Here is a 27,374-nt window from a genome sequence, read left to right as displayed (position 1 = left end):
AACACACACGGCATCATTAAGCGTGCTGATGCAGCCAAACCATTTGCTGCCTTCCCATTGGCCCTCAGAGGCTCATTAACTTAATAATAACTTCAAAGCAGGTCATCAATTACCTGAATGATGGCGATCATGAACAAACGTGACGGCACACTCAGTGATGGAAGTTTTCATGTCCTGTTGAACTGTTTCCTCATTTCAAATCGAGCCCACAGATGTGAAGTGAGATATTTTGAACATGTCATATATATCTCACACTCATTCACTGAATCTAACGTCCTGACGTAAAACCTAACGTGGTCTACATGTTGACCAATAAACAAAAGCCCCACAATCCTCTGCACTGATGGACGTGACTTGAGTAACGGTCAAACGCAGGAGGAGCTGCAGCTTCAGTCCATCCAGCCTGACTGATCTGGTGTCGGCTGAACCTGGTCTCACAGAAAATTTAAGAGCCATTTACAGAGATAATTTTATCACAGCAGAGCCGTGCACGAGCGCCCTGGACTCTGCTGCTCTGGAATCACGCAGTGTGAAGGAGAAGGCGTGAGCTGTCCGACAGGGAGCACTGAATCATGGGTAATAACAGTCCAGGGAGCAGGTCTGAGCTGCTCTTCTTCTTCTCCAAGATCACTTAAATATAACTCATACATTCTCTGAACATGTCAGTGCTGCAGTGTTTGCGCACTCAGAGGGCATAGCTTGGTCAAGACCTGAAATACCTCATTTCACTCCGTCGCTTTATCTCTCAACCCACAAAATTTAATGGTTTCTATTCCGGGGCAGATCTGACTCTCATCCAGCAAACTGCCCAACGTTCCGCTCATTCCAGTCTCAGATTAAAAAGAAAAGGTTCAGGCCAGGAAAAGCATCCATCTGAAGAGTCGAGACGAGAGCCAGAAGCAGGAAAAGATGAGCGGAAAGAATTCCAGGACAGATAAAAGAGCCCAAGCAATTTATAAAAATAGATCAATAAATAAAAAAACAACTGGAAATACACACACATCGTTTTAAAGAGAAATTGTAACTACAAAGGTACTCTGAGCACAAATACTTCAGCCAACATTTTAATGCTTATTACGCACACAGGTCACAGTCAGAAATGTGAGTTTTTCACGTTATAAATTCTGAACATTACAAAAGGTGAAAATGGAAAAATGCTGCCACAGATCTGACTTGCTACTTTAAGATCCTCCGGATTCCAGGACTTGGCGCTGGGGTGGAGCTCTGTAGCACGTGAGACCTGGAGAAGCTGGAAAGAGAAGCGAGCAATCTGATCCACTGTGGAGATCTGTGTGTACGTGGATCCACCTGCTCTGGTTGCTCATCCAGAACAAAAGAGGGATCATCTCCATCATCAGAGTCCTCATTCTTTGGTTCAGACTCTGACGACACGCTGCGTGCTCCGTCTTGCTCCAATTAAAAAAAAAAAAAAAAAAAAAAAACGAAGAGCTTCCTCAACATTCAATCATTCATTCGCTTCAGGCAGAAAGACGAAAAGAAACTCCGTTCGCGCGCATCATGCACAAAGTGTGCACCCACAGACAAAACCACGTGGGGTGGGTGGGCTGTGATCAAACACACGTGTTGTGTGGGCTGCTGAAGAGGAGGTACTGCTGGCCCACCACCAGAGGGCGTCCTGCCTGAAGTGCGGGCTTCAGGCACGAGAGGGCACAGCCGCCTCACGGGAGTAGCCGGGAATGACAGCTGTCCCTCAACACCACCTGACAGCTGTCACTCATCACCACCTCATCACTATCTCCATAAAAGCCGGACAGCAACTCCACCTCCCTGCCGAGATATCGTTCTACCTCTCAGGTAAACTGCTCAGCCGTTTGTTTTGTCTTTCATATACAGTTTTTGCTTCTGTAGTTTTGCAGTCGTTCCTGTGAGTGCTTGCAGCTGGAGGCTGGGTTTGTGGTACGTAGAGGGCTGAGGTCTTCGCTCCCCACGCCAAACTGTGTTAAGTACTCACAAATACTGCACGTGCCAAGTTTCTGGATTGGAGGTGGAGGTTTTCCCTCCATGTGAAACTAAGGACTGTTTGCTGGGTGTGCACACACACACCATTAAACTGTTTCTGCTTCCTGCCAGCAGTACCAGATCTGACAGCTGGAGAGGGTGGCCACCTGGGAACTCAGGACTTGGCGGCTCAGGTGTGCTCCAGATCCATGGGCAGTGGAAGTCGTGTGGGACCCGGCTCTTCTCTGGACAGACGTCTTCTATCCTCGAGCCTGCCCACACGTCACCTTTGTATATCTGACTTGATTCTAAATCTGCTATTGTCTGTATTCCGTTGTGCACATTCACAACATTAAATTGTTGTCTTTTGGCTCATCTAAAGTCCGTTCATTTACGCCGCCTGTTGTGGGTCCGTGTTACTACACCTTCACAACAGGATATCTTGGCCAACGTCATGGACTCCGAGGGGCGTCAACCAACGTTTGAACAACCAATGGAAGAGCAGGGTGCACAGGCGCCAGCAGGAGGCGTGTTAGGTGAGTTGCAGCGCATCTTAACTGCCTTCACTGCTTGGATGGACTTAGTGACCGAGCAGAGCAATATACTCAATCGCAGGATGGAGGCTCTCACCGCGGAGGTGGGAGCGCGCGCACAGGGCGCGGCTGCAGCTCCTCCTCCTGCTGTCCAGGTGCCGAATATAGACACTCCACTGGTCGTTCAACAAACCCCCCCTCCGTCCCCTGAAGCATACATAAGTCCCCCGGAACCGTACGGAGGTTGTGTAGAGACGTGCGCAGACTTCTTAATACAGTGTTAGCTCATCTTTACACAGCGTCCCGTGATGTACGCGTCAGACTCCAGACGGGCTTATTGATCTAGTCATACGATTAGACAATCGGTTAGAACAACGCCATCGGGAGCGAGACGAAGGACATGGCCGGGCACGCGCCGTCCCTCTCCCTTCCGGGTCCGAAAAGGTTCCGCCCTCCCCACGCTCCACAGCCTCAGCGCTCCGTGTGGCAACAGCTCCCCCTGCTGACGTTGTTAGGGAGACGAGCCAAAAGGAGATCAGATGACAGAATGAGGAGGCTGGCCCGCGGGGAGTGTTTTCTCTGCAGCTCAAAGGAGCATATACAGAAAAACTGCCCCAAATGGCCAAAACGACAACACTCGCCTTTAGAGACTGGGCTAAGGGTGGGTCATAACATTCACGTGGGACATACACGCATATCTGCACGTCTCCCAGTTACGATCCTGAGTGGGGATCTAACCCTTCAGGCCCCAGCACTGGTGGACACGGGGTCAGAAGGGAATCTGCTGGACAGCAGATGGGCAAGGGAAGTAGGGCTCCCTCTAGGGGCGCTCCCTTCACCATTGAAGGTGCGGGCACTAGATGGCACCCTTCTCCCTTTAATCACACACAAGACACTGCCAGTAACTCTGGTAGTGTCTGGGAATCATCGGGAGGAGATTGAGTTTTATGTGACTCCTACCTCCCGTGTGATTTTGGGCTTCCCATAGATGATTAAACACAATCCCCGGATTGATTGGCCATCTGGGGTTGTGGCTCAGTGGAGCGAAACCTGCCACCGGGAGTGTTTAGGATCCTCGGTTCCCCCCGGTTTGGCTGCTAATGAGGAGGTTAAAGACCCCCCCAATCTTACGGCGGTGCCTGAGGAGTACCACGATCTTGCTGACGTCTTCAGCAAAGATCTGGCACTCACACTTCCCCCGCGCTGTCCATATGATTGTGCCATAGATTTGATCCCGGGCGTTGAGTACCCGTCCAGTCGACTGTACAACCTCTCACGTCCTGAGCGCGAATCTATGGAGACCTACATCCGGGACTCATTAGCTGCCGGGCTGATCCGAAACTCCACCTCCCCGATGGGTGCTGGTTTCTTTTTTGTGGGCAAGAAAGACGGCGGACTCCGTCCATGCATTGACTATAGGGGGCTGAACAAAATTACGGTTCACAATCGATACCCGTTGCCCCTGTTAGATTCAGTGTTCACGCCCCTGCATGGAGCCAAAATTTTCACTAAACTGGATCTTAGAAATGCTTACCACCTGGTTCGGATCCGGAAGGGAGACGAGTGGAAGACGGCATTTAACACCCCATTAGGTCCCTTTGAGTACCTGGTCATGCCGTTCGGCCTCACCAACGCCCCCGCCAAGTCCCAAGCCTTGGTAAACGATGTTTTGCGGGACTTTCTGCACCGGTTCGTCTTCGTATACCTGGACAATATACTCATCTTTTCCCCGGATCCTGAGACTCATGTCCAGCATGTACGTCAGGTCCTGCAGTGGTTATTGGAGAACCGGCTGTTTGTGAAGGGCGAGAAGAGTGAGTTCCACCGCACTTCTTTGTCCTTCCTGGGGTTCATAATCTCCTCCAACTCCGTCGCCCCTGATCCGGCTAAGGTTGCGGCGGTGAGAGATTGGCCCCAACCAACAAGCCGTAGGAAGCTGCAATAGTTCCTCGGCTTTGCAAATTTCTACAGGAGGTTCATTAAGGGCTACAGTCAGGTGGTTAGTCCCCTGACAGCCCTGACCTCCCCAAAAGTCCCCTTCACCTGGTCGGATCGGTGCAAAGCCGCGTTTAGGGAGGTGAAATGCTGGTTCTCGACTGCACCAGTTCTGGCCCAATCCTAGCCGCCAGTTTGTTGTTGAAGTGGATGCCTCTGACTCAGGGATAGGAACCGTGCTGTCCCAGAGCAGGGAGTTCGATAAGGTCCTCCACCCTTGTGCCTATTTTTCCCGCAGGTTGACCCCGGAAGAACGGAACTACGACGTGGGCAATCAGGAACTCCTTGCGGTGAAGGAGGCTCTGGAGGAGTGGAGACACCTGTTGGAGGGAGCTGCGGTGCCATTCGCGGTTTTCACAGACCATCGGAACCTGGAGTACATCCGGACCGCCAAGCGTCTGAACCCCAGGCAAGCCCGCTGTTCTTCGGGCGTTTTGACTTTCAGATCACATACCGCCCCGGGACCAAGAACCAGAGATCCGACGCCTTGTCCCAGGTACATGAAGAGGAGGTCAAAACGGAGCTGTCAAATCCTCCGGAACCAATCATCCCCGAGTCCACTATCGTGGCCACCCTCACCTGGGACGTGGAGAAGACCGTCCGGGAGGCCCTGGCACGGAGCCCGGACCCAGGGACCGGCCCGAAGAACCGACTATACGTCCCACCAGAGGCCAGAGGTGCGGTCCTGGACTTCTGTCACGGTTCCAAGCTTTCCTGTCACCCAGGGGTGCGAAGAACTGTGGCAGTGGTCCAGCAGCGCTTCTGGTGGGTGTCCATGGAGGCCGACGTCCGGGAATACGTCCAGGCCTGTACCACCTGTGCCAGGGGCAATGCGGACCACAAGAAGACTCAAGGAGTCCTCCAGCCGCTTCCGGTGCCTCATCGCCCCTGGTCGCACATCGGCCTGGACTTTGTCACGGGCCTCCTGCCGTCCCAGGACATGACGACCATTCTCACGGTAGTGGACCGATTCTCCAAGGCAGCCCACTTCGTGGCCCTCCCAAAGTTCCCCACAGCCCAGGAGACCGCAGACCTCCTGGTCCACCACGTTGTACGTCTGCTTGGGATACCAACTGACATTGTCTCGGATCGTGGTCCTCAGTTCTCCTCTCACGTCTGGAGGATTTTCTGCAAGGAACTGGGCGCCACCGTGAGCCTCTCGTCCGGGTATCATCCACAGACGAATGGACAGGCAGAGCGGGCAAACCAGGACCTTGAACAGGCCCTCCACTGCGTGACCTCTGCGCACCCGGCGGCCTGGAGTGACCATCTGGCCTGGAACGAGTATGCTCATAACAGCCAGGTGTCCTCTGCCACCGGCCTCTCCCCATTTGAGGTGTGTTTGGGGTACCAGCCCCCGTTGTTTCCAATGGTGGAGGGAGAGGTCGGTGCCCCCTCGGTCCAGGCCCACCTACGAAGATGCCGTCGGGTGTGGCGCACCGCCCGTTCTGCCCTGTTGATGGCCCGGACGAGGGCCATGGTCCATGCAGGCCGCCGGCGTTCCCCGGCCCCTGCATACCAGCCCGGGCAGGAGGTGTGGCTTTCAACAAAGGACATCCCCCTCCAAGTGGACTCCCCTAAGTTGAAGGACCGATACATTGGACCGTTCAAGATCCTCAAGATCCTCAGCCCGGCCGCAGTGAAGCTACAGCTCCCGGCTTCACTGCGGATCCACCTGGTTTTTCATGTTTCCCTTATCAAGCCACGCCACACCTCACCCCTCTGCACCCCCGGACCGGCGCCGCCTCCTGCCCGGATCATCGATGGGGAGCCTGCTTGGACGGTTCGCAGGCTCCTGGACGTCCGTCGAAAGGGCCGGGGGTTCCGGTATTTGGTGGACTGGGAGGGGTATGGACCCGAAGGACGCTCCTGGGTGAAAAGGAGCTTCATCCTGGACCCGGCCCTCCTAGCCGACTTCTACACCCGCCACCCGGACAAGCCTGGTCGGGCGCCAGGAGGCGCCCGTTGAGGGGGGGGTCCTGTTGTGTGGGCTGCTGAAGAGGAGGTACTGCTGGCCCACCACCAGAGGGCGTCCTGCCTGAAGTGTGGGTTTCAGGCACGAGAGGGCGCAGCCGCCTCACGGGAGTAGCCGGGAATGACAGCTGTCCCTCATCACCACCTGACAGCTGTCACTCATCACCACCTCATCACTATCTCCATAAAAGCCGGACAGCAACTCCACCTCCCTGCCGAGATATTGTTCTACCTCTCAGGTAAACTGCTCAGCCATTTGTTTTGTCTTTCATATACAGTTTTTGCTTCTGTACTTTTGCAGTCGTTCCTGTGAGTGCTTGCAGCTGGAGCCTGGGTTTGTGGTACGTGGAGGGCTGAGGTCTTCGCTCCCCACACCAAACTGTGTTAAGTACTCACAAATACTGCACGTGCTGAGTTTCTGGATTGGAGGTGGAGGTTTTCCCTCCGTGAGAAACTAAGGACTGTTTGCTGGGTGTGCACACACCCACCATTAAACTGTTTCAGCTTCCTGCCAGCAGTACCAGATCTGACAGCTGGAGACGGTGGCCACCTGGGAACTCAGGACTTGGCGGCTCCAGTGTGCTCCAGATCCGTGGGCAGTGGAAGTCGTGTGGGACCCGGCTCTTCCCTGGACAGACGTCTTCTATCCTCGAGCCTGCCCACACGTCACCTTTGTATATCTGACTTGATTCTAAATCTGCTATTGTCTGTATTCCGTTGTGCACATTCACAACATTAAATTGTTGTCTTTTGGCTCATCTAACGTCCGTTCATTTACGCCCCCTGTTGTGGGTCTGTGTTACTACACCTTAACAACAACGTGTGGTTAGTGACTTCTGATTGGTGAGCTTGTGCGTTTTCCACCAATGAAAAAGAAGGAGTCATGTTTCTTCCCACCACTGTTGCTCCTACAGCGGATTAGGAAATGATTGTTTTTGCTGCGCGTCTACATAAATGTGCAGCAAAGATGACAATAACATTCATGAAAACGCATGGCGTAAAAAATACTCATAAATGAAGACTAAGCATATTAACAAAATTTTAAAAGTATTGTAAAGGTTGAAGACTGCACGTTTAACACACATTCAAAGGGAGACTCGGAGTGCAGCGGATTGAGTGTTAAGTCCACTTAATTAGGTCATGTGACTTTTAACGCGAGAGTGCGTCATTCGACTCCAGAGGGTTAAAAACACCAAAATAATTTAGACAATTTTATTTTCTGTTTACCTACTGAAGAAAAAATGGTGGCAAGAAGGTGGAATTACTTGAATCAAAATTCTGACGTGTTTAAGAGTTTTGCACAGTACTGTATATTGGCAGAATATGACAAAATGATGTTCAATTTGGTAATTACTAACTCAGACTTGCGCACAAACAGCTAATATTTGAGGCAACAGTGGCTGCTAGTATGCTAGCTACACCTTTACAGTATGCATTTTACCGAAACATATACTGTTTCAAACAGATCACGAAAGCCTGCAGTGAGTCAGGAGTCCTTCAAGTCATAATTATGTGTTACGAGGGGAGCAAGCTGGCTCGCAAACTAGCTAGCCAAGTCCAGTCAATGCAATAGCTCAGCAACTAGCTTACCAAAAACAATTCAGTTTTATTTGTGTGTACTACAAACAGAGATTAAAAGAAATACTAGCAGTAAAATTAGTAAAAGTTTCCACCATACCACGCTGTGTCACAGAAGTACTGTACGAGTTTTTCCACTCCTGTTCGAAAGCAGTGAGGAGAAAGAAGAAGAAGGCAGGAAGCACAGTTAGAAGATTTAAGCAGCAAAATGATTTGTCACATGTCAGTTTGAGGATTTCAGATGAAAGTAGAGATGGATGCATGCGCTGAAATTAACTGACAGAATCTATGGTGGGGGCGGAGCTACACTGGTATTTGACAGTTGGAAGGCGATCACAATGCTAACTGGAAACTGGATTGAAATAGTTATTTTTCAAAATTATTAAAGAACGCCTTCTGCTTTGATAATGTTGTGTTCATCCAGCATGTTTTTGTTATTCTTTGTCTAAACATCTGACAACTTGTTTGTAGCACTGGTACCACAGTCTCTTGTACAAAGAGACTGGTAGCGTGTTTTTGAAAACATGGCTGTGATTGGTCCATCTGATATGTCGGCCATTATTGGCTATCACGCCACGCTCTGTGATTGGCTGTGGCGTAACCGCCGAAAATGTGAAAAACAAACCGAAAGACTTGAAAAGTGAGACAAACTATACTCAACAAAAATATAAACGCAACACTTTTGGTTTTGCTCCCATTTTGTATGAGATGAACTCAAAGACCTAAAACTTTCTCCACATACACAATATCACCATTTCCCTCAAGTATTGTTCACAAACCAGTCTAAATCTGTGATAGTGAGCACTTCTCCTTTGCTGAGATAATCCATCCCACCTCACAGGTGTGCCATATCAAGATGCTGATTAGACACCATGATTAGTGCACAGGTGTGCCTTAGACTGCCCACAATAAAAGGCCACTCTGAAAGGTGCAGTTTTATCACACAGCACAATGCCACAGATGTCGCAAGATTTGAGGGAGCGTGCAATTGGCATGCTGACAGCAGGAATGTCAACCAGAGCTGTTGCTCGTGTATTGAATGTTCATTTCTCTACCATAAGCCGTCTCCAAAGGCGTTTCAGAGAATTTGGCAGTACATCCAACCAGCCTCACAACCGCAGACCACGTGTAACCACACCAGCCCAGGACCTCCACATCCAGCATGTTCACCTCCAAGATCGTCTGAGACCAGCCACTCGGACAGCTGCTGAAACAGTCGGTTTGCATAACCAAAGAATTTCTGCACAAACTGTCAGAAACCGTCTCAGGGAAGCTCATCTGCATGCTCGTCGTCCTCATCGGGGTCTTGACCTGACTCCAGTTCGTCATCGCAACTTCGCACAGCCATTGAAGAGGAGTGGACCAACATTCCACAGGCCACAATTGACAACTTGATCAACTCTATGCGAAGGAGATGTGTTGCACTGCATGAGGCAAATGGTGGTCACACCAGATACTGACTGATATCCCCCCCCCCCCCAGTAAAACAAAACTGCACCTTTCAGAGTGGCCTTTTATTGTGGACAGTCTAAGGCACACCTGTGCACTGATCATGGAGTCTAATCAGCATCCTGGTATGGCACACCTGTGAGGTGGGATGGATTATCTCAGCAAAGGAGAAGTGCTCACTATCACAGATTTAGACTGGTTTGTGAACAATATTTGAGGGAAATGGTGATATTGTGTATGTGGAAAAAGTTTTAGATCTTTGAGTTCATCTCATACAAAATGGGAGCAAAACCAAAAGTGTTGCGTTTATATTTTTGTCGAGTATAGTTGCAAAATGTCGCAAATGTTGGGGGTGGGAGTTTATCTCACCCTTGTCAAACCAAAATGGAAACCAGGTATTTGCTTTGTATGTCTGGAATTCGCACGGCAACCGAAAACATTTGGAGGTTGTAATTTGGGATTTTTGCACATTGCTGTGGCGTACATTTTACTACTGGCATTTATTCTTTTATTATTGGGGTGGGGGGGTTCATGCTTTGATTCCTGGGAAAGCCCTATATCATCTTCTGGACATATGTTGCATTTATACACAGGTATCACATCCAAAACTAGTTAAAAAACTGGCACTCATATGTCAGAAAAACAGTAAATGTATCATATAAGTAGTATTAAGCTAGGTAATCAGATTACAAGATGATCCAGCACACTAATCCAGCGAGCTGTACCATGTCGCTTATAGCTAGTAGAAAAAAAGACCTTGTTTGCTAGCTAATCATACTTTCTGCTGCAATATATTTGTGTGTAACACTGGGCTAGTAACCAGTTATTGGCGTCAGTAAACGAGTTATGAGGTTAAATATTTATGTGCAATGAGTAGCATCATGTTGACAAGTTAACCACGACAGGGCCACTAGCTGAGCCGTGCAGTCTGTTTGTAAGGCTGTACAAATCCCAAGTATCGCCGATGCACTGAGGATTATGTGACTCACTCTTTCTAGCGAGGTGGGCGGGGATACTTGGCTTTGGCCTGCCCCTGTAAGGCGTGGAGCGCTGATACTGCCAGGGTGGCGAAAGGAAAGGAACAGGAGGAAAAGCCTGAGCACAGAAGGACAAAAAGATGGAAAAGATTATTCATTACGATTTGAAAAAAAGATGGAGAGGAAAGACCCGGAACAGAGAGAGACTGGAATCAGGGTTTTTAATGTGCAGCTGAAGTTTATCCTCAGTCATATGACTGATTTCTTAGAAAGATGGGATAATGTCAGAAGGAGTGATGTGATTGGCTGGTTGTGAAGTGGGTGTGGTTTAGTGAGCATGGAGTCTCAGGAGAACCAAAGTGATTGGCACTGAAAAGCACCACCCACACCTCCATTAATGGACCACACTTTAGACCACACCCACCACATTTGCAATCAAACATCACTGCTGTTGAAGTGTCGTTGAGCAACACTGAGCCTAGAAAAGCTGCTCAGCGTCAGCTCTTCAAGATTCACGCAAAATGACAAAATTGAAAAAAAATTCATCTCGTCAGTTAGGTGTTTGAGCGCGTGTGTGTGTGTGTGTGTGTGTGTGTGCTCTCACAACGTGTTGTCTCCACGGCGTCTGCAAGGCCACGCTCTTTCTCTCCATCACGCTCGCCTGGGTGGGTCCAGTGGTCGTGTCCTGGCAGCGACACCTGGTGGCTACTGTGGGAACAGCCTCCTCCTCACACACAAAACAAATCAATAAATAAATGCAATGAACTCATACATACAAGTACCACATGTCAGAGAACCAACAAGTGCAACAAAATTAATCTCTTAATAATATTTAAATATCAGTCACACCAAAGTCAAGGAGCAACAACTGCTCAACTTCAATCCACTTTAATCTTTAGGCTTGACACTGAAACAGTCAGACATCCTGATCTGTGGATGTGAAGCTCTATCCAGTGGTCAGAGGGCATAACTAAAATAAACACTGATCATGCCTGCAGAGTAAAACTAGGAAATAAATTGCAGAACTGGATTAACAAGTGATCTAAGATCAGGTTTAGTGACGAGACAAAGAGGGTGATAGAGACACACCAGCTGCTGGCTGAGCAGTGCGATGGTTTGTTCTCGACTCCTCAGCTCCTCTGTGAGCTGTAGCACCTCCTGCTGGAGAGCCTTCACCTAAATACACACACAACACATTCTGGGAAATGTAGGCTAAGATGTGTAGCTAAACGAGCAGCTGAGCCAGTCTGAAGAAAAGGTGGAATCAATGTGCTGACCTGAGAGTCAGAGCTGCAGGAAGAGTCCGCGGCCTCAGGACTCGGAGTGTCATCACACCCAGCGTCCTCCTGAACAAAACACACACACACACACAAACGTTATTAGAAATAAGATTATATTATTGGGAAACCTCAGGAAGTCGAGTTTCAACCATAACGTCCACACATCAAACTAAAAACAAACTAAAGTGAGGAAAAGAAGCTGAAATATTTGCTGAAAAACAGTGATTTCTGGTAACATCTGTGCGTGCTCTAAGGTGAGCTCAACCTACAACATAATCTAACCTTTGTCTTGATGAGACTGATCCTTCTGAACTGTTTCACAGACACTGGAGACTTCCTCCAGTTTTTTTTTTTTTTTTTTAAAGATGCTGCTTCTCACCTGGAGCAGTAACTTCTGCAGGTATTCCAGCTGTGATCTGACTTCCAAACAGTTGTCTGCCAGCTCCTCCACATCCAAACCAGGATCAGGATCCAGAGAGGAAGAGCTGAGGCCACCACAACCAAAAAACAGGATGTGAACAAATAGGAAAAAAAAAAAATCAGCATTCCCCCAACACATACACACACTTAAAGTTGACAGTTTTACTTTCATTCACTTCCATGTCAAAACTCTGGACATGAAAAGTGATCTTATTGACAGACTTATGACATTTTAATTTTGTGACCTTTTCTCCAAAATCATCAGGAAACAGAATTATGAGTATTTAACCTTAAATTTAGTCATCACATTAGCCCCAGGGGCAGTGAAGCATTGTGCGTATAAACATGTCAAAGTCCGCTGATATTCTCTCAAACTACAAAAGGTATTATAAGTTGCAGGATCATTTTTCACATTTTATCTTTTTAAAAAATGTATATTAAGAGATCTTATGTCAGCACAGAGTGACATTTGCATTTCATCACCTTGTTGCACAAAGATCCAGAATAAGGTCACTGCTCCTCACTGGCCCCGACCCCTTATTCTCAGCATCCTCATTTAGCTTGCAGGAGTGGAGGTCTCTGAGGAGACGATGGAGACATTTGTGAACAAGATTCATGAGACCTGCAGTCTAGCAGCCAAAAAAAGAAAGGGCTGGACCACCCCCACCCCCCAAAAAATATGACAGACTACAGCTTAATGAAGAATTGAGATCCATGCTGCAGCTCACCCATGGTCATTGTGGATATTCTCTGTCTCCCAGAAGAGATGTCTCCTCCACTGATCCATGTGGGACAACCCCTCTCTCTCTACAGGGTTCAGACCACATCATCAGTATCACTCACTATATTTAGTTATAAATATAGATAACTAATCAATTAGTTAATATGTCAAACAATTCATGCAATTAAAAAATTGTGTTACACAGTTACAAACCAGTTGGAGAAAAGCACAAAAAAAAAAAATCACTATTTTTCTTTATTTACATCAGAATATATATATATATATATAGGCAGGGGCAAACATACCTTGACTACATCTAGGTCTTTCGCAATATAGTGAACAGCATACAGTCCGAGAGTGTTTACGTCGAGCGGTAAAATTCTCACCTTCAGATTTGTGGGAGTGACGTATACTCGCCCTCACCCATGGCAGCATGGTGGCTTAGTGGTTAGCACTGTTGCCTCACAGCAAGAATGTCATGGAATCGATTCCCACCTGTGGCCTTTCTGTGTGGAGTTTGCATGTTCTCCCACTGTTCGTGTGGGTTTCCTCTGTCCGGGTGCTCTGGTGTAAAAGGGATCTCAATCTCAATGGGACTAACCTGATTAAATATATATATACAGGGTGTGCCAATAAAATGTTACCACTTTTTGATTGTACACAAGTTCTAGAAAATTTTATTTACAGACTTGTAACAGAAGCATCAAATTAACATTTGATACCAAAGGTTTCCCACTTTGCCTCTTGTTTTCCGCACAGTTCAATAATTGATGACATGTTCAATCCACGCTCTTCTTTAGATTACAGCTGCAACACACGCATTGAAGCTTGTGATGATATTGCCACACTTCTCAAGAGGGATTCTCCGAATTTCCTGACGGATGTTGGTCTTCAGGGCCTCAATGGTCTGTGAGTTGTTGTAGTACACTCTCTAATTGTACGACCTCAAACTCTTTTTTTCTTTTTTTTTTAGAGGACTTTTGCACCATAAACTACAGAAAGCTGAACTTTATTTGGTAGCTTGCATTTTTTTTTTCCAGTGTTGAATTTATTGGCATTGAGTTTTCGCTAACATCCTGGTGTGACTATTTCAGTAAATCGGGTTAATGGAACTTACTTGGGCATTTTCTTTAATTAAATTTATCAGCAGCTCCTTGATTTGGTTGAGTGATGTAAAACTCTTTAGGGAAACATTGCAGGCATAGCTAGCACAACAGTCACTAACACGTTTGTTAACAAGAGAACCATAAGTTCACTTTGAAACAATCTCACAAAGATGTTGCACATGCAGAAGACACACACCACTGTGCAATGAGGAGTCTTCTAGAAAGTCAGTATCCAGCATGAGATCATCATCATCCAGATCACAAGAGTCCAGGTCCTTTAAGAGGTCCTGAAAAATACAAAAAGGTCTTTAATTGTTTGATGTGAGCCATTTTTGTTGTGTTCCCATGTAATGCGGTCAAACGTTTGAAGACAAACAGCTCTGAAAGTTGTCAGCATGTTTCCACCTCCGGTTCTTTGATTCCAAGTAGCACAAACAACAGGGCCCTTATCCACGAAGCAGCCTAAGGCTAAAAGTAGCTCCGACTGACATTATTCTAAGAAAAATCTTAAGGTGCCCTGACACTTGCACGACTTTGATCCATGCACTTGCATGCACATCATCAAGCTGTGCATCTAAAATAATTCTTTTGTAGCGAATTAATCATTTTCTGTGGGAGTTGGCTGTTGAAAATGCCTCTAATACCTTCTGGAATCACAAAGGGCTGTTCCAGCTGCACGCGCATGCTTAAAAAGGTGGACAAAGCATTTGGAACAGTCTAAAAAGGTAATTATTTGTCATGTTTATATTGTAATAGCTTGGCAAAACAGTTGCATGTCCATCCCTTCTTGTGTGCAGCTGTAAAAGTATGTTTATGACAGATTTAACATCTCGTTATAATTGTTCAGATGAGCTGTGCTGTGCTGTGATGTGATGCGCTGATGCAATCACTCGCACTCACACGCAGTGTTTTTGAATTGTTTGCTTATTGTTCACATGAAGCTCCCGTAATTAATGCATGATGGAGATTTTGAATATTTCAAAATGTTCTTTGCTCACTTGCACGAAGCTGCGCACAGTTTACAGCAGTTTACAATGAGTTTGAGATGAGTTTAGTCCTGTGCACGGCAGAGTGTGTGCAAGTGCACAGATCAACATCATGCAAGTGTCGAGGGGCCTTTAGAATACCTCGAATTCTTAGACATTTCTTAGAATTTTCCCTTGGTAAGATGAAAGTTGCTCACAAAACATTTTAGGCCTTAAGAGAGCTCTGAAGCTGCCAAACTGTTAAGAGTAAGGAGGAGGACTTTTAAGAAGCCTGAGAGTGTCTTAAGCAGAGAAGATGGTGGAAAACACAGAGAGGAAGGAGAGACCTTCTCCATATGCAGAATGACAGTGATTCAGCAACACGCTACCGGCTTGATGGTGCAGGGATAATGTTTGTGGATGACCTCATCATGGATGAGCTCACTTTTCCCACCCAGCGTAGTAATGTAATAACGCCTGAGAGAAGGTCATCACAACACTGCGATAAAGACTACGAGAAAAATATAAATTGCATATACCTCTCTCCAATCTCACTGTCCATTTTGTATAATGACAATAAAGGGCATTCTATTCTATTCTAAACCTGATAACATTCATACATTTATTAATATTAAAGTAAGCGACGTCAGCAGCCATAGCCTAAACTCACCAGTTCGAGACAAACTGCACTTCTATGCTGCAATCTCTGCTCTTGCTTTGGCTTACAGCACATACAGGCGCTTACACTCACCACTTGTGCGCAACTACCAGCATGGAGAGAAAACATAATAAGCTAATAAGCTCATCATTATAACCAGCGTGTTGCCCGTGGGGATCCATTGGTTCTAGATTGAGTAGTGTTTACAAAATAGGCAGCTGATATTTTTCCACAGGTGGTAATAAACTATGCAAAGTTTCCACGCATGCATGCACACTTTTAATATATAGATAACTGGCATGTGAATGAGGTATGTTCAAACATTTTCAAACTATGTAACAATTCATTTAAGTTTGCTGAGTTTCATCATCATGACATTAAGTTATCCTCACAATCACGTCTCGACACACAGACGGGAAGTAGAGAATGTGAGTAAAATACAAACTTACGCTGCTATTGTGGTCGGACTCGAAGCTGCCGATGTGGTCTGTGGAGTTTCTGTTGCCGCTGATGGAGATGGCTGCACCCCCCAGTGGATCCAGACCCTCCTCATCCCACATGTAGGTTCCCCCAGACCCACAGCTGTCTGACGGGGACAGGTCCAGTGACGATCCACCCTGAATCGGACAAAGACCATTTCAATTCAACCTTCAAACTGAGTAAACATGTCTGCTACAATAAAACATGATTATTTAAGAAACAGTCGTTATGTGTTGTCATATTATTTGACAAATTTTGTGTAACGTCTGTCACCTGGTCGCTGTAGTCCGGCTGACTGGATTTCCTCTGCTCACCTCGCTCACCTAGAAAGAGGAAATTTCAGTTTTCGAAACCATTTTAGGAGCAAATATTTCTGGTCAATAACAATATACTGACGCTCCTCCAATAAGGAGAATAAACCAACAACAGAAATGTTACAGTGTTGGCATTACAGAGGGCAGAGGATGAACTTCCATGCACAGATGCAAAATATCCATCGTGTATCGAGTGCATTCTGACCTGACGATATATCATTACTCACCATCGCGTCGCATCTCAGTCCAGTCCAAACAGTCATCCAGAAAACACAACTCTGTTGCCTTGGTATCACCATTGACATTCATTTTGTGATCTTCAATCCCAGTACAAGACGGGTCAAGCCCAGAGTCTTCATCATCATTTTTGGAGGAGAGCTGCAGTATGCCTATTTCAACATTACACACACACACGCACACACACACACAAACCAAACTCATTAGTATGTCATCAGTGCTGCCACAAACACGACAACTAGAATTAAAAACAGCAATAAATAAGTAAATTCTAAATTCCCACCTACACTTATGACAAAATGCGAGTTTCTGTTCTACAAAGATTAAGCGCCACCATTCCAAAAATACAAGCCATGATACTAATTTGGTGAATTTACAGTGCTAAGGATGTTGCACCAAATACATCAACTGCACTACAGGTGCTGAGTGCGCAGTCTGATTTATACGATGCAAGAATGTTCATTAAATCAAATAAAACATGCCTTTTACTGATTCACTGAACATAAAACATGGAATAAAGATTAGACATAACTCTGATCACAGGAATAAATGTAAGACCAATTTATGTGTTCCTGACTGTAAAAGGTATGGATGTCCTGAGCTGGTCCAAACAATGGGAACTGGGCGTGATCAAGGCATTTGTGATAGGCCGGTATCACAAAAATTAAACCAGAGTCACGGACTCAGTACACGTTCACTCGCGCTTCGTTTCATATATGAGGCACCAGCAGAGCAAACAGGCATTCAGCACTGTTGCTGCTTCACAAAAGCTGCTTTGCACACCTTAAAAGCACATTAACACTCTCCTCTTTACACATGCAATGAGTCCATTTATTCATACATATCATGAACAGCACGCGTCAATCTCTCTCTGTTTCATAAATGTGGTACTGACACATACAGCGAGCTGTTAGTGCTTGCACCAGTGCAAGCTTTAAACACATATTTTACTGTCCTTCACTTAAACTATGCACCAAGTCTGTTTCTGACAAATGGGTCATGTGATATACCCTTCAAGTAGCGCTTTCCAAATAAATGAATTAGTTTTTCTCATCATTTCTGTTTTTCATCATGATCACAGGGGCTGTACAGGTGCGTCGTCAGAGAGTCAAGAGGTCGGACGCCCACCACCAAAGTGCAGGTCCAGTTTTGCACATAACAACAACACTACCATCAACTAGGGCTGAAACGATTAATTGAGTAATTCAAATAATTCAATTACAAAAAATGTTAACCTCAAGGTTTCGTTAAACGCCGTAGCATATACACCAGGCCTGTATGTGGTGCTGTAATGCTCCCACAAAAAAAACAGAAAAAAAGGCAATAGAGCATGCCCATAACCAATGTGAGAGCTAATCAATGTAGCAGCTGATGCTACAACTTTACAAAGCAGCAAATAAAATAAAGCTTTTTAAGAGAAAGAGGAAATGCGCTTATCATCTGAAACAGATTTATTGCACATTTAAAGTGAAGCAGTGTGTTCATATATTTTTCACATTTGTGAGGGTGCAGGGGCATGCCCGGACCCACACAAATGCGGGACTAATAGGTGCCGCACACACTCATGCGGGACGCATTTTTAAATAAAACATCATTCTATTGCTATCAATCTGAATGTCCATGTTTTACTACTACAATGCTAAACAAAGTGGAGTTTGTGAGCCATTTTAAAGGTCTATTAACTTTTTTAAATAAATAAAACAAACCGCTTGGATTAAAGTTGGCTTTTCTCCTCTCTTAATGGATGGCAGAGCTGTTAAACCATCAAGTACGTACACTAGACTGATTCATGTTTGCCTTCTACTCTGTGCAAGTGTAATATCGAGGAAAATACAAGTCTCAGACTGGGACTCTGTATCAACAGGTACTCTGTTAAATGACATGGATGTGGACATCCCTAGTAAAAGGACAGACTGACTGCATTAAGAAAATCGATAATGTCTGCATTTGTCTGACCGTTCTTACCAAGGTTGTCAAAGTCATCCATATACTCCTGAGTGGCGTCATTTTTGTCAAGAGAAGATGTGGAGGACAGGGACATGTCCTCCAGTGTCTCCCCCACAACAGACACCTCCCCTTGGGATTCCTGGCCTGTGGACATCCCCACTGTCTCTGGAGCTTCTGAGCTGCTGCCTGATATCAGACAGAGGAAATTTAATTTTGAGACATGCTAAGAAGACAGATGACATGACTGATGTAACATGAGAAAAAAAAAAAAAAGGTCATCAAAATGAGAATAGATGGCATTAAACAAACGTGAAGAGATACAATCAAACAAAAAGAAATTTAAGATAGAGATTTAAAAGAAAAAGAACAACTTATTCAGATACACTCAGATCTTCAGAAATAAGTGACATCAGAAAGGCAGATGTTAACACAATAAATTACCATAAACTGAAGTATGATGACAAAGTATCAAAGGGAAAAAAAGGGAAAACACCAAATAAATGGTTTGAATTAGAAGATATGAGCTGCAGTAAAATAATAACAAACATACAGTGGAAAAAAATTATGGGAGACATTAAAAGAAAAATGACAAACGGGAAGAAAATGACATGACAAAACAAAGTGAGATGAGATCCATAGTGTTTTTACTGAAGTCATAATTATGAGCGTGCCAGCCATTTTTGTCATCTTGGCTGTATCGGCGAGTAAACAATAGATAGCGGGGGCATACGTTCTACCATCTCCCATGGCGAACGTTCATGAAAATGTGGCAAAACTCCATGAGACAGCTGTGAGATACAGAAATGGACTCAACAGTGAAGCACAAGCACACTTTGAGATGAAGATGAAATTAACTGGTTGTACAGATTTTATGAAATGTCATAATCTGCATGAGAGCAGGAGATCACTGCTGAGTGTTACCTACATGAGCATCGTGATTTATTATTTTCACCTAGCCCCAGCAGAGGGCTTGAAAAATCACGAAAGCTTGGGTACCTATAACCAGTTAGTCGTTGGATCTGAGAAAAAAATGTAGCATATCCACAGTGCACGGATTATCTTTGTTGTTCTCCCATTTAATGTTTCCTGCTGCTCTGCCACACATGCATGTAAAGTACATGTTAAAAACTTTTCATACCAAAGTTAACTTGCTTCAACAACTGTCATCGTTAAATCTCGTATGTGAGAGCGTGTGCTTTTATTGATGCGGCGTTCACGCTCTGTTCGGCTTTGATCGTTAATTAACAGACCTGTCGGACATCTCCCACAGGTTTAAAACAGTTAAAAAATGTCTGATTCATCATGTTTTTCATCCAGATTTTACTGTTCAGTGGACAGATTTTAAAATAAAATGGTCTCAGATCCAATAAGATAATTATTAAAGAGGTCATACTGTAGAAAATCACCTTTTCTACAAACGTCGCCGTTTCCTAATTATTTTTCAGCAATCTACAGTAATGCAGGTTGGCTCTCTGTCTGACTGACTGACTGAGGCAACCAACAATGTGATAATAGTTCACCCTGACAGCATCTGAATGCTAAAAATACACTTGATGCCTATATAAACAGAAGGGATAGCGACGTACCGCAGAGATGACCAACGTCCGGGTTTGTGACATCAATGCGAAAACACTCTATAGGTTAGAAATTAAACTGAATATGGCATAAAATGTACTGAGAGATGTGAAAAAGAGACAAAATCTGACAAAGAGGGTGAGATGAGGTATAAAATGAGATTTTAAAAAATGAAGACACATGAAACAGGTCATTTCCTACCAGGACCAGTTTGTGTTGAGGAAGGCGTTTGTACAGAATTCATCCGTCCACTCTGTCCTGCCTTCAGATTCGGGTCAGCTCCTCCCACACCATCCAATGTCACCCGGAGGGGGCGTGGCTGTCTGATGAATGGCAGGCGTGATAGCTTATAGCTGACTCCACTGGATGTATATGCTGGGCTTGGGCTGGATAGGAGGGGCTTTTTCAAGGCAGAAGGTAGCTGGGCAGAGGCAGTGCTGGCCTTTGACCTGCCTAGAGCAGAAGAACTTTGAACTCCGACTCCTCCAAAATCCTGGCCCCAACCTGTCCCTCCTCCACCTTTGGTAGCTTTTGCAGAGTTGCCTCTAGGAGGACTCTGAGCTGGAGCAGGTGTTCGCTCTTTGATTCCACGCTCAGTGGCTCTGTAGTTGGAGTAGGATCGAGCAGCTGCAGGGGAGCGTGCAAGAGAGGAAGACGAGGAAGTAGAGGTGGAAGATGGAGTGAGGTATGGGGAGGGTAGCCGACGTACTTGAGTGAGGCTATGGGACCGAAACCGGTCCCTTTCAGTCAGATAGTCAGATGGTCTGGACCCTAGGTTGTCAGTGGAGAGGGAGCGGCTGGCTGGTGGCTTGTTTTGAAGGGGGAAGCCAAATCGAAAACCAGGTCCAGAACCAAGCCTGGAACTAGATTTTCTACCAGGATGAGACAAACTTTGAATCAGTCCCACAGAACTGGTGCTCTTGCCGTCATGACTGGATCCAGAATGGCCATTGACAGTCTGTTTTGTCCTACTGGTCAACCCACCTGTAATGTGACTCTGTTTGGTACCACAAGGTCCACTTTTAGATGCAGAGAGCGTTCTCAGGCTAGACTGCGGAGCTGGTGAAGCTGATGATGTCACCAGTTGACCCAAACCATGCCCCTTTCCAGCAGAGGACATTGTCACTTTCTTGGCTTCACGCTGCATCATCAGTGGTGATCTCTCAGGTGATCCATGTTGCCGTGGCAGATAATACTGTTTACCATAGTTACTAGTGCAATTTTCTGCAACATTCTCAATTTTCCCTCCCTGTAACTCTTTTTCTGTGTTTTGTCTATCTTTCACCACTCCGTTTTGTTTCCATTTCATGGAACATGAAGCTGGCAAGCAGGTAAATCCATTCTGCTTCACAGAGGAGGGGGGTGCAGCCAAATCATCTTTGGAACCTGCTGGACCTGGATGATGGTAGAACCCGTTGGTCAGGCGGGTGCCGGCAGCTGTGATGCTGGTGTAACCGGTAGAGTTTACAGCAACAGCTGGACCCATCCGAACACCACTGGAAGGTGTGGCAGGTTTGGGGTGCGAGCTGAACTTTGGCAGCCTCGAGACCATCGTGGGCATGGTGGGAGGGGCAAGAGGAGGTGGAGTGGACATCAGACTCCGCCCATTTCACCATGAAGATATCAAATACAAGGATCTGAAAAGGAACATAAAAAGAAAAATGACAGTTCAGTATTTGACTGGAATGTTTGCTATTCATCTGGTTTGTGTGGTGATGTTAGCATGACAACTAGTTTCTATCAAAGAAGTAGAGAGATGGAACGGCAACTTCTGATCTCAGGGGTTGAGGTTGTGCCGCGCATGCGCAAGAGGAGTTTGGGTTCTTCACTTCCGGTCTTTTGCTCTGCAGCTAGCGCTTCGTTCACAGGTATTACAAACTCCAATATTCTGCTGGAAATCGATGATATCAAACACCACAAAATAAGGTTAAAGGTTTTGATAAATTATTCTGAATAATTGACCGAGCCTTACATTTTGTAGCTGCCCCGATCATCGCTCACAAAGTCACGCTGCTCTCAAAATGAAAATGCTTCGTTGGTGCCGAACTGTTTTTGCTGCAAAGGTTTGGAAAGAACCAGTTAGGTTGAAAGATCAAGATATAACCCATGTATCCCACACGTCGGAATTATTATTATATAAGCTAAAATATAGCTTATATAAAATATAGATCTTGCAGTCGATTAGCAACAAGGCAAGTTTTTAAGTTTATTCAGTCAGCTAAGGGAAGAGGATCACGCCACCTTTTTATTTATTTTTTAATGTGATTTCTGATCCAAAAGACGAGCTTATCTTCTAGTTCATTATTTTCTTGTCCAAAACGTGGTGCTAAATTTGTTGTCTACACTTCCACAGGGATACAGTTGCTATTTATTTTAATTTATTGAGAACTTATTGTTCTCTGTTCAATTTGTACTTATTTTATTGATATCCCAGGTGATACTCTAAAATTAGAAAGGTCTTGTCTCAGAGTGATGCTGAAAAGCTAATTCATGCATTTATTTCTTCTAGGCTGGACTATTGTAATTCATTATTATCATGTTGTCCTAAAAGTTCCCTGAAAAGCCTTCAGTTAATTCAAAATGCTGCAGCTAGAGTACTGACAGGGACTAGAAGGAGAGAGCATATTTCACCCATATTGGCTTCTCTTCATTGGCTCCCTGTTAATTCCAGAATAGAATTTAAAATTCTTCTTCTTACTTATAAGGTTTTGAATAATCAGGTCCCATCTTATCTTAGGGACCTCATAGTACCATATCACCCCAATAGAGCGCTTCGCTCTCAGACTGCAGGCTTACTTGTAGTTCCTAGGGTTTGTAAGAGTAGAATGGGAGGCAGAGCCTTCAGCTTTCAGGCTCCTCTCCTGTGGAACCAGCTCCCAATTCGGATCAGGGAGACAGACACCCTCTCTACTTTTAAGATTAAGCTTAAAACTTTCCTTTTTGAAAAAGCTTATAGGTAGGGCTGGATCAGGTGACCCTGAACCATCCCTTAGTTATGCTACTATAGACTTAGACTGCTGGGGGGTTCCCATGATGCACTGTTTCTTTCTCTTTTTGCTCTGTATGCACCACTCTGCATTTAATTATTAGTGATCGATCTCTGCTCCCCTCCACAGCATGTCTTTTTCCTGGTTCTCTCCCTCAGCCCCAACCAGTCCCAGGAGAAGACTGCCCCTCCCTGAGCCTGGTTCTGCTGGAGGTTTCTTCCTGTTAAAAGGGAGTTTTTCCTTCCCACTGTAGCCAAGTGCTTGCTCACAGGGGGTCGTTTTGACCGTTGGGGTTTTACATAATTATTGTATGGCCTTGCCTTACAATATAAAGCGCCTTGGGGCAACTGTTTGTTGTGATTTGGCGCTATATAAAAAAAAATTGATTGATTGATTTATATATATATATATATATATATATATATATATATATATATATATATACACACATACATATATATATGAGTAGAGTTTACTCATGTTTGAGAGGTCGCTCTCACATTTTTTGAGGTGCAAATATGCTGATATAATTCAAGAAAATATTATATATTTAGTTGTAACTTTGTGGAACAGCTTCCCTCATCATGTGGTAAATGCTCCAAGTGTTATTACTTCAAAGGAATACTATGATTATCTTATGGTGTTTGATTTTTATTGACTATTTCATTATGGTGTTTGATGACTTTTACTGTGCTATTTATAAGTTTTATATTATTATATTTATGAGTTTTACTATGATGCTTTTTTAAATTATGAATGACGAGTGCTTTCATTGTATTTTTATACACATTTTATGAATAATGATTATTGACCGTGATTTTCCGCCACAGTTGCTGACAGTCGGCATGCTCTCATCAATAATAATATCAAGTTTGTCCTGAATCCATTTTAAAATCAACAAGAACTTCATTCAAGCTACACTTTGAACATACTTCGAGGGGATAACTTGCTGAAGCCACAGCAGAAAACATGCAGAAACTGTGCTTTAAAAGCACAGTTTCAGAGAATTTTGGATAAAAGCATCTGCCACAAATAACAATAATAAGTAAATAATAAAAAAAGAAAGAAACCCAAGAGAAAAAGATGACTAAGAACAATGACTAAGAACACACATCAGAATCAGACACACCCAGTCTGTAGACTACAACACACTGGTAACACAGGAAATATTTTAAATACACAGCAAACACCCTTGGGACTCCATGGGATAAAAAATTTGGACTCCCACTGTCACTGGACGGCCTTCCCATTCAATCCACACATTTTGATGTTTAAATGCAAATACCAACCCATTTACCTTTCCTGCATGGTATGCACAACTTATTATTCATTTGTATTCAAGTTCTTCCTATAGAGGGACAGCATTAAATAAAACAATTTTGAATTCGGATTTTGCTCAAGGGCATCCCAGACGTACTAAGTGATCACAAATTAAGTTGAAGAAAAAAAAAATTCCTTATTGGTTACAATGAAGTTTTTTGTTTTGTTTTTTTTTAACCACTCAGTCTCATCACTCATCTTCAACCGCTTATCCAGAATCGAGTCGAGGGGACAACAGTTCCATATTTAAATTAACCATTGTATAAAAATTAAACCAAAGATCAAACTTTAATAAAATGCTCAGTCTAAATGAGTTCACGTGGTTTTTGGACAAGGTCAAATATAATCCAAACTTTTTTCCAGATTTAAGCATTCTAATTAACTAAATGTGGGTACATTTTTTGTTTCCTTTCATCTGTTGTATAAACAACATTCCACAAAAAGTTTGATTTCTGCAGTAAACAGCAGATGAAGCTCTGTATAATAAAATGGCATTATGTAACCCTGTGTGTAAGAGGAAAACCACTAACTGTAGTTAAACAATTAATTTTACTTTCATTTAATCTGTCACAGCCCTGCAGTGGTGGGCACACGTCCGATAATCCGATAACAGATAATTATCGAAGATAATGTTTTCATTATCAGATTATCCATCCATCCATCCATCCATCCATCCATTTTCTTCCGCTTTATCCGGAGTCGGGTCGCGGGGGCAGCAGCTCAAGCAAAGCCGCCCAGACCTCCCGATCCACACACACCTCCCCCAGGAGCGGGGGGGAGGTTCCCAAGCCAGCCAAGAGATGTAGTCCCTCCAGCGTGTCCTGGGTCTGTGCTACAATTCTGGTTTTACTTTATCATTACAGTAGTGTTCAGAATAATAGTAGTGCTATGTAACTAAAAAGATTAATCCAGGTTTTGAGTATATTTCTTATTGTTACATGGGAAACAAGGTACCAGTAGATTCAGTAGATTCTCACAAATCCAACAAGACCAAGCATTCATGATATGCACACACTTAAGGCTATGAAATTGGGCTATTAGTAAAACAAAGTAGAAAAGGGAGTGTTCACAATAATAGTAGCATCTTGATGAACTTCATCCTGCTTAAGTTGGTGAGATTTATTGTTTCTGAATTATAGTTGGGTGATTCTTAGACTACGGGCACTTATGTCCTTTGATCATATTGTATGAAAAACAGAAAAAAGGGGAAATTTCACACCTTTATAGTTATCTTTACAATGAAAGTGTGTTAAGAAATTTGTTCTTGTAGTCTATGATGACTTTTTCACCTTTTTTCAGCATCATTATATGCAAATATTGCCGTTTTATGTTTGTCCCACACCCAGACTTTTGATCTTCAATGATAAAAATGAATGGTAAAGAAACGTTTTTTCTAATGTTTTAAAATATCTCTGAATAAAATATCAGTAATATAATCAAAACATAATTGGGGTATTCAATGTCATACAACTGTTGTGATTTTTTAAAACAAAATGTAGTTGTCCCACACTATTGCCGTAATTTCCACCACAACACTGTAATGTCCCTTGAAACAGTTTGTATGAAAGATTGTTTGGGTAGTTTCTATGGAGATAAACACTGACATCAGAGCACATGTATATAGCGCCAAATCACAACAAACAGTTGCCCCAAGGCGCTTTATATTGTAAGGCAATGGTGTGGTGGAAATTACATTTACAAGGCCAATAGTGCCCGTAGTTAAAGAATCACCCAGTTACGGAATGGATTAACTCATTCATCTACATGCTTGCTGTCCAAAGTCCTACGTTGTTACCAACGTTTGGAAGATCCCCCCCCCCACCTACACACCTTTGAAATGCTCTGGGTGGAAGGCCACTTGACACACCTTGAGTTTTTCCAAATGAACCTGTGAACTGGAAGTTCAGGTTCACTGGAGTCAAAGTTTCATCATGACTGATACATACATGATATATACACATTTCACACTAAAACTTAACTGCTGCTGGACAAAAAGTATGCAAACCTTTTTGTGACGTTTCATTAGTTTACTGTCATGGAATAAATCTGACTGACAGGTTTCAAAATTCATGTTTTAATTTTTGAAAAACTGACAAGATGTCCAAAAATGTCCCATCTCACAATGTAACAGAAACTTTTATATAAAAAAAAAAATGATCAAGAATACCAGCAAAACATAAGGCCCTTCAGCTTCTCCATTTTTCACCCAGGGTCACCACAGCAGATCCAAGGTGGATCTGTGGATACGTATTCATTTCAATCAATCAATTCAATCAATTTTATTTATATAGCGCCAAATCACAACAAACAGTTGCCCCAAAGCGCTTTATATTGTAAGGCAAAAGCCATACAATAATTACAGAAAAACCCTAATGGTCAAAACGACCCCCTATGAGCAAGCACTTGGCGACAGTGGGAAGGAAAAACTCCCTTTTAACAGGAAGAAACCTCCAGCAGAACCAGGCTCAGGGAGCGGAAGTCTTCTGCTGGTACTGGTTAGGGCTGAGGGGAGAGAATCAGGAAAAGGACATGCTGTGGAAGAGAGCAGAGATCAATCACTAATGATTAATGCAGAGTGGTGCATACAGAGCAAAAATAGGTGAATAAAAAGAAACACTCAGTGCATCATGGGAACCCCCCAGCAGTCTAAGTCTATAGCAGCATAACTAAGGGATGGTTCAGGGTCACCTGATCCAACCCTAACTATAAGTTTTAGCAAAAAGGAAAGTTTTAAGCTTAATCTCAAAAGTAGAGAGGGTGTCTGTCTCCCTAATCCGAATTGGGAGCTGGTTCCACAGGAGAGGAGCCTGAAAGCTGAAGGCTCTGCCTCCCATTCTACTCTTACAAACCCTAGGAACTACAAGTAAGCCTTTTAAATCCTTGCTGTAGCACTTTGAGA

The 27,374-nt window shown here is 44.3% G+C and overlaps 1 protein-coding gene across 1 annotated transcript in view; it reads right to left on the bottom strand.

The window, feature by feature from the left end:
* Nucleotides 1–27,374, bottom strand: part of LOC117530427 (serine-rich coiled-coil domain-containing protein 2-like) — a 42,504-nt gene that overhangs the window by 4,549 nt on the left and 10,581 nt on the right. Inside the window, exons 2-16 of the mRNA XM_034193305.1 lie at nucleotides 21,319–21,805; nucleotides 20,370–21,288; nucleotides 18,612–18,779; nucleotides 16,637–16,798; nucleotides 16,369–16,418; nucleotides 16,065–16,232; nucleotides 14,189–14,279; nucleotides 12,894–12,972; nucleotides 12,649–12,744; nucleotides 12,125–12,245; nucleotides 11,743–11,811; nucleotides 11,555–11,641; nucleotides 11,070–11,189; nucleotides 10,478–10,583; nucleotides 8,140–8,179 (exon numbers count right to left, since the gene is read on the bottom strand). Of these exons, the coding sequence (XP_034049196.1) occupies nucleotides 8,140–8,179; nucleotides 10,478–10,583; nucleotides 11,070–11,189; nucleotides 11,555–11,641; nucleotides 11,743–11,811; nucleotides 12,125–12,245; nucleotides 12,649–12,744; nucleotides 12,894–12,972; nucleotides 14,189–14,279; nucleotides 16,065–16,232; nucleotides 16,369–16,418; nucleotides 16,637–16,798; nucleotides 18,612–18,779; nucleotides 20,370–21,288; nucleotides 21,319–21,762 (2,720 nt within the window). The 5' untranslated portion in view covers nucleotides 21,763–21,805. The remainder of the gene's footprint in view (nucleotides 1–8,139; nucleotides 8,180–10,477; nucleotides 10,584–11,069; nucleotides 11,190–11,554; nucleotides 11,642–11,742; nucleotides 11,812–12,124; nucleotides 12,246–12,648; nucleotides 12,745–12,893; nucleotides 12,973–14,188; nucleotides 14,280–16,064; nucleotides 16,233–16,368; nucleotides 16,419–16,636; nucleotides 16,799–18,611; nucleotides 18,780–20,369; nucleotides 21,289–21,318; nucleotides 21,806–27,374) is intronic.

This window comes from Thalassophryne amazonica, chromosome 18 (assembly GCF_902500255.1).
Source record: "Thalassophryne amazonica chromosome 18, fThaAma1.1, whole genome shotgun sequence".
Taxonomy (NCBI): Eukaryota; Metazoa; Chordata; class Actinopteri; order Batrachoidiformes; family Batrachoididae; genus Thalassophryne; species Thalassophryne amazonica.
This window is presented reverse-complemented; position numbering and strand designations above follow the sequence as displayed.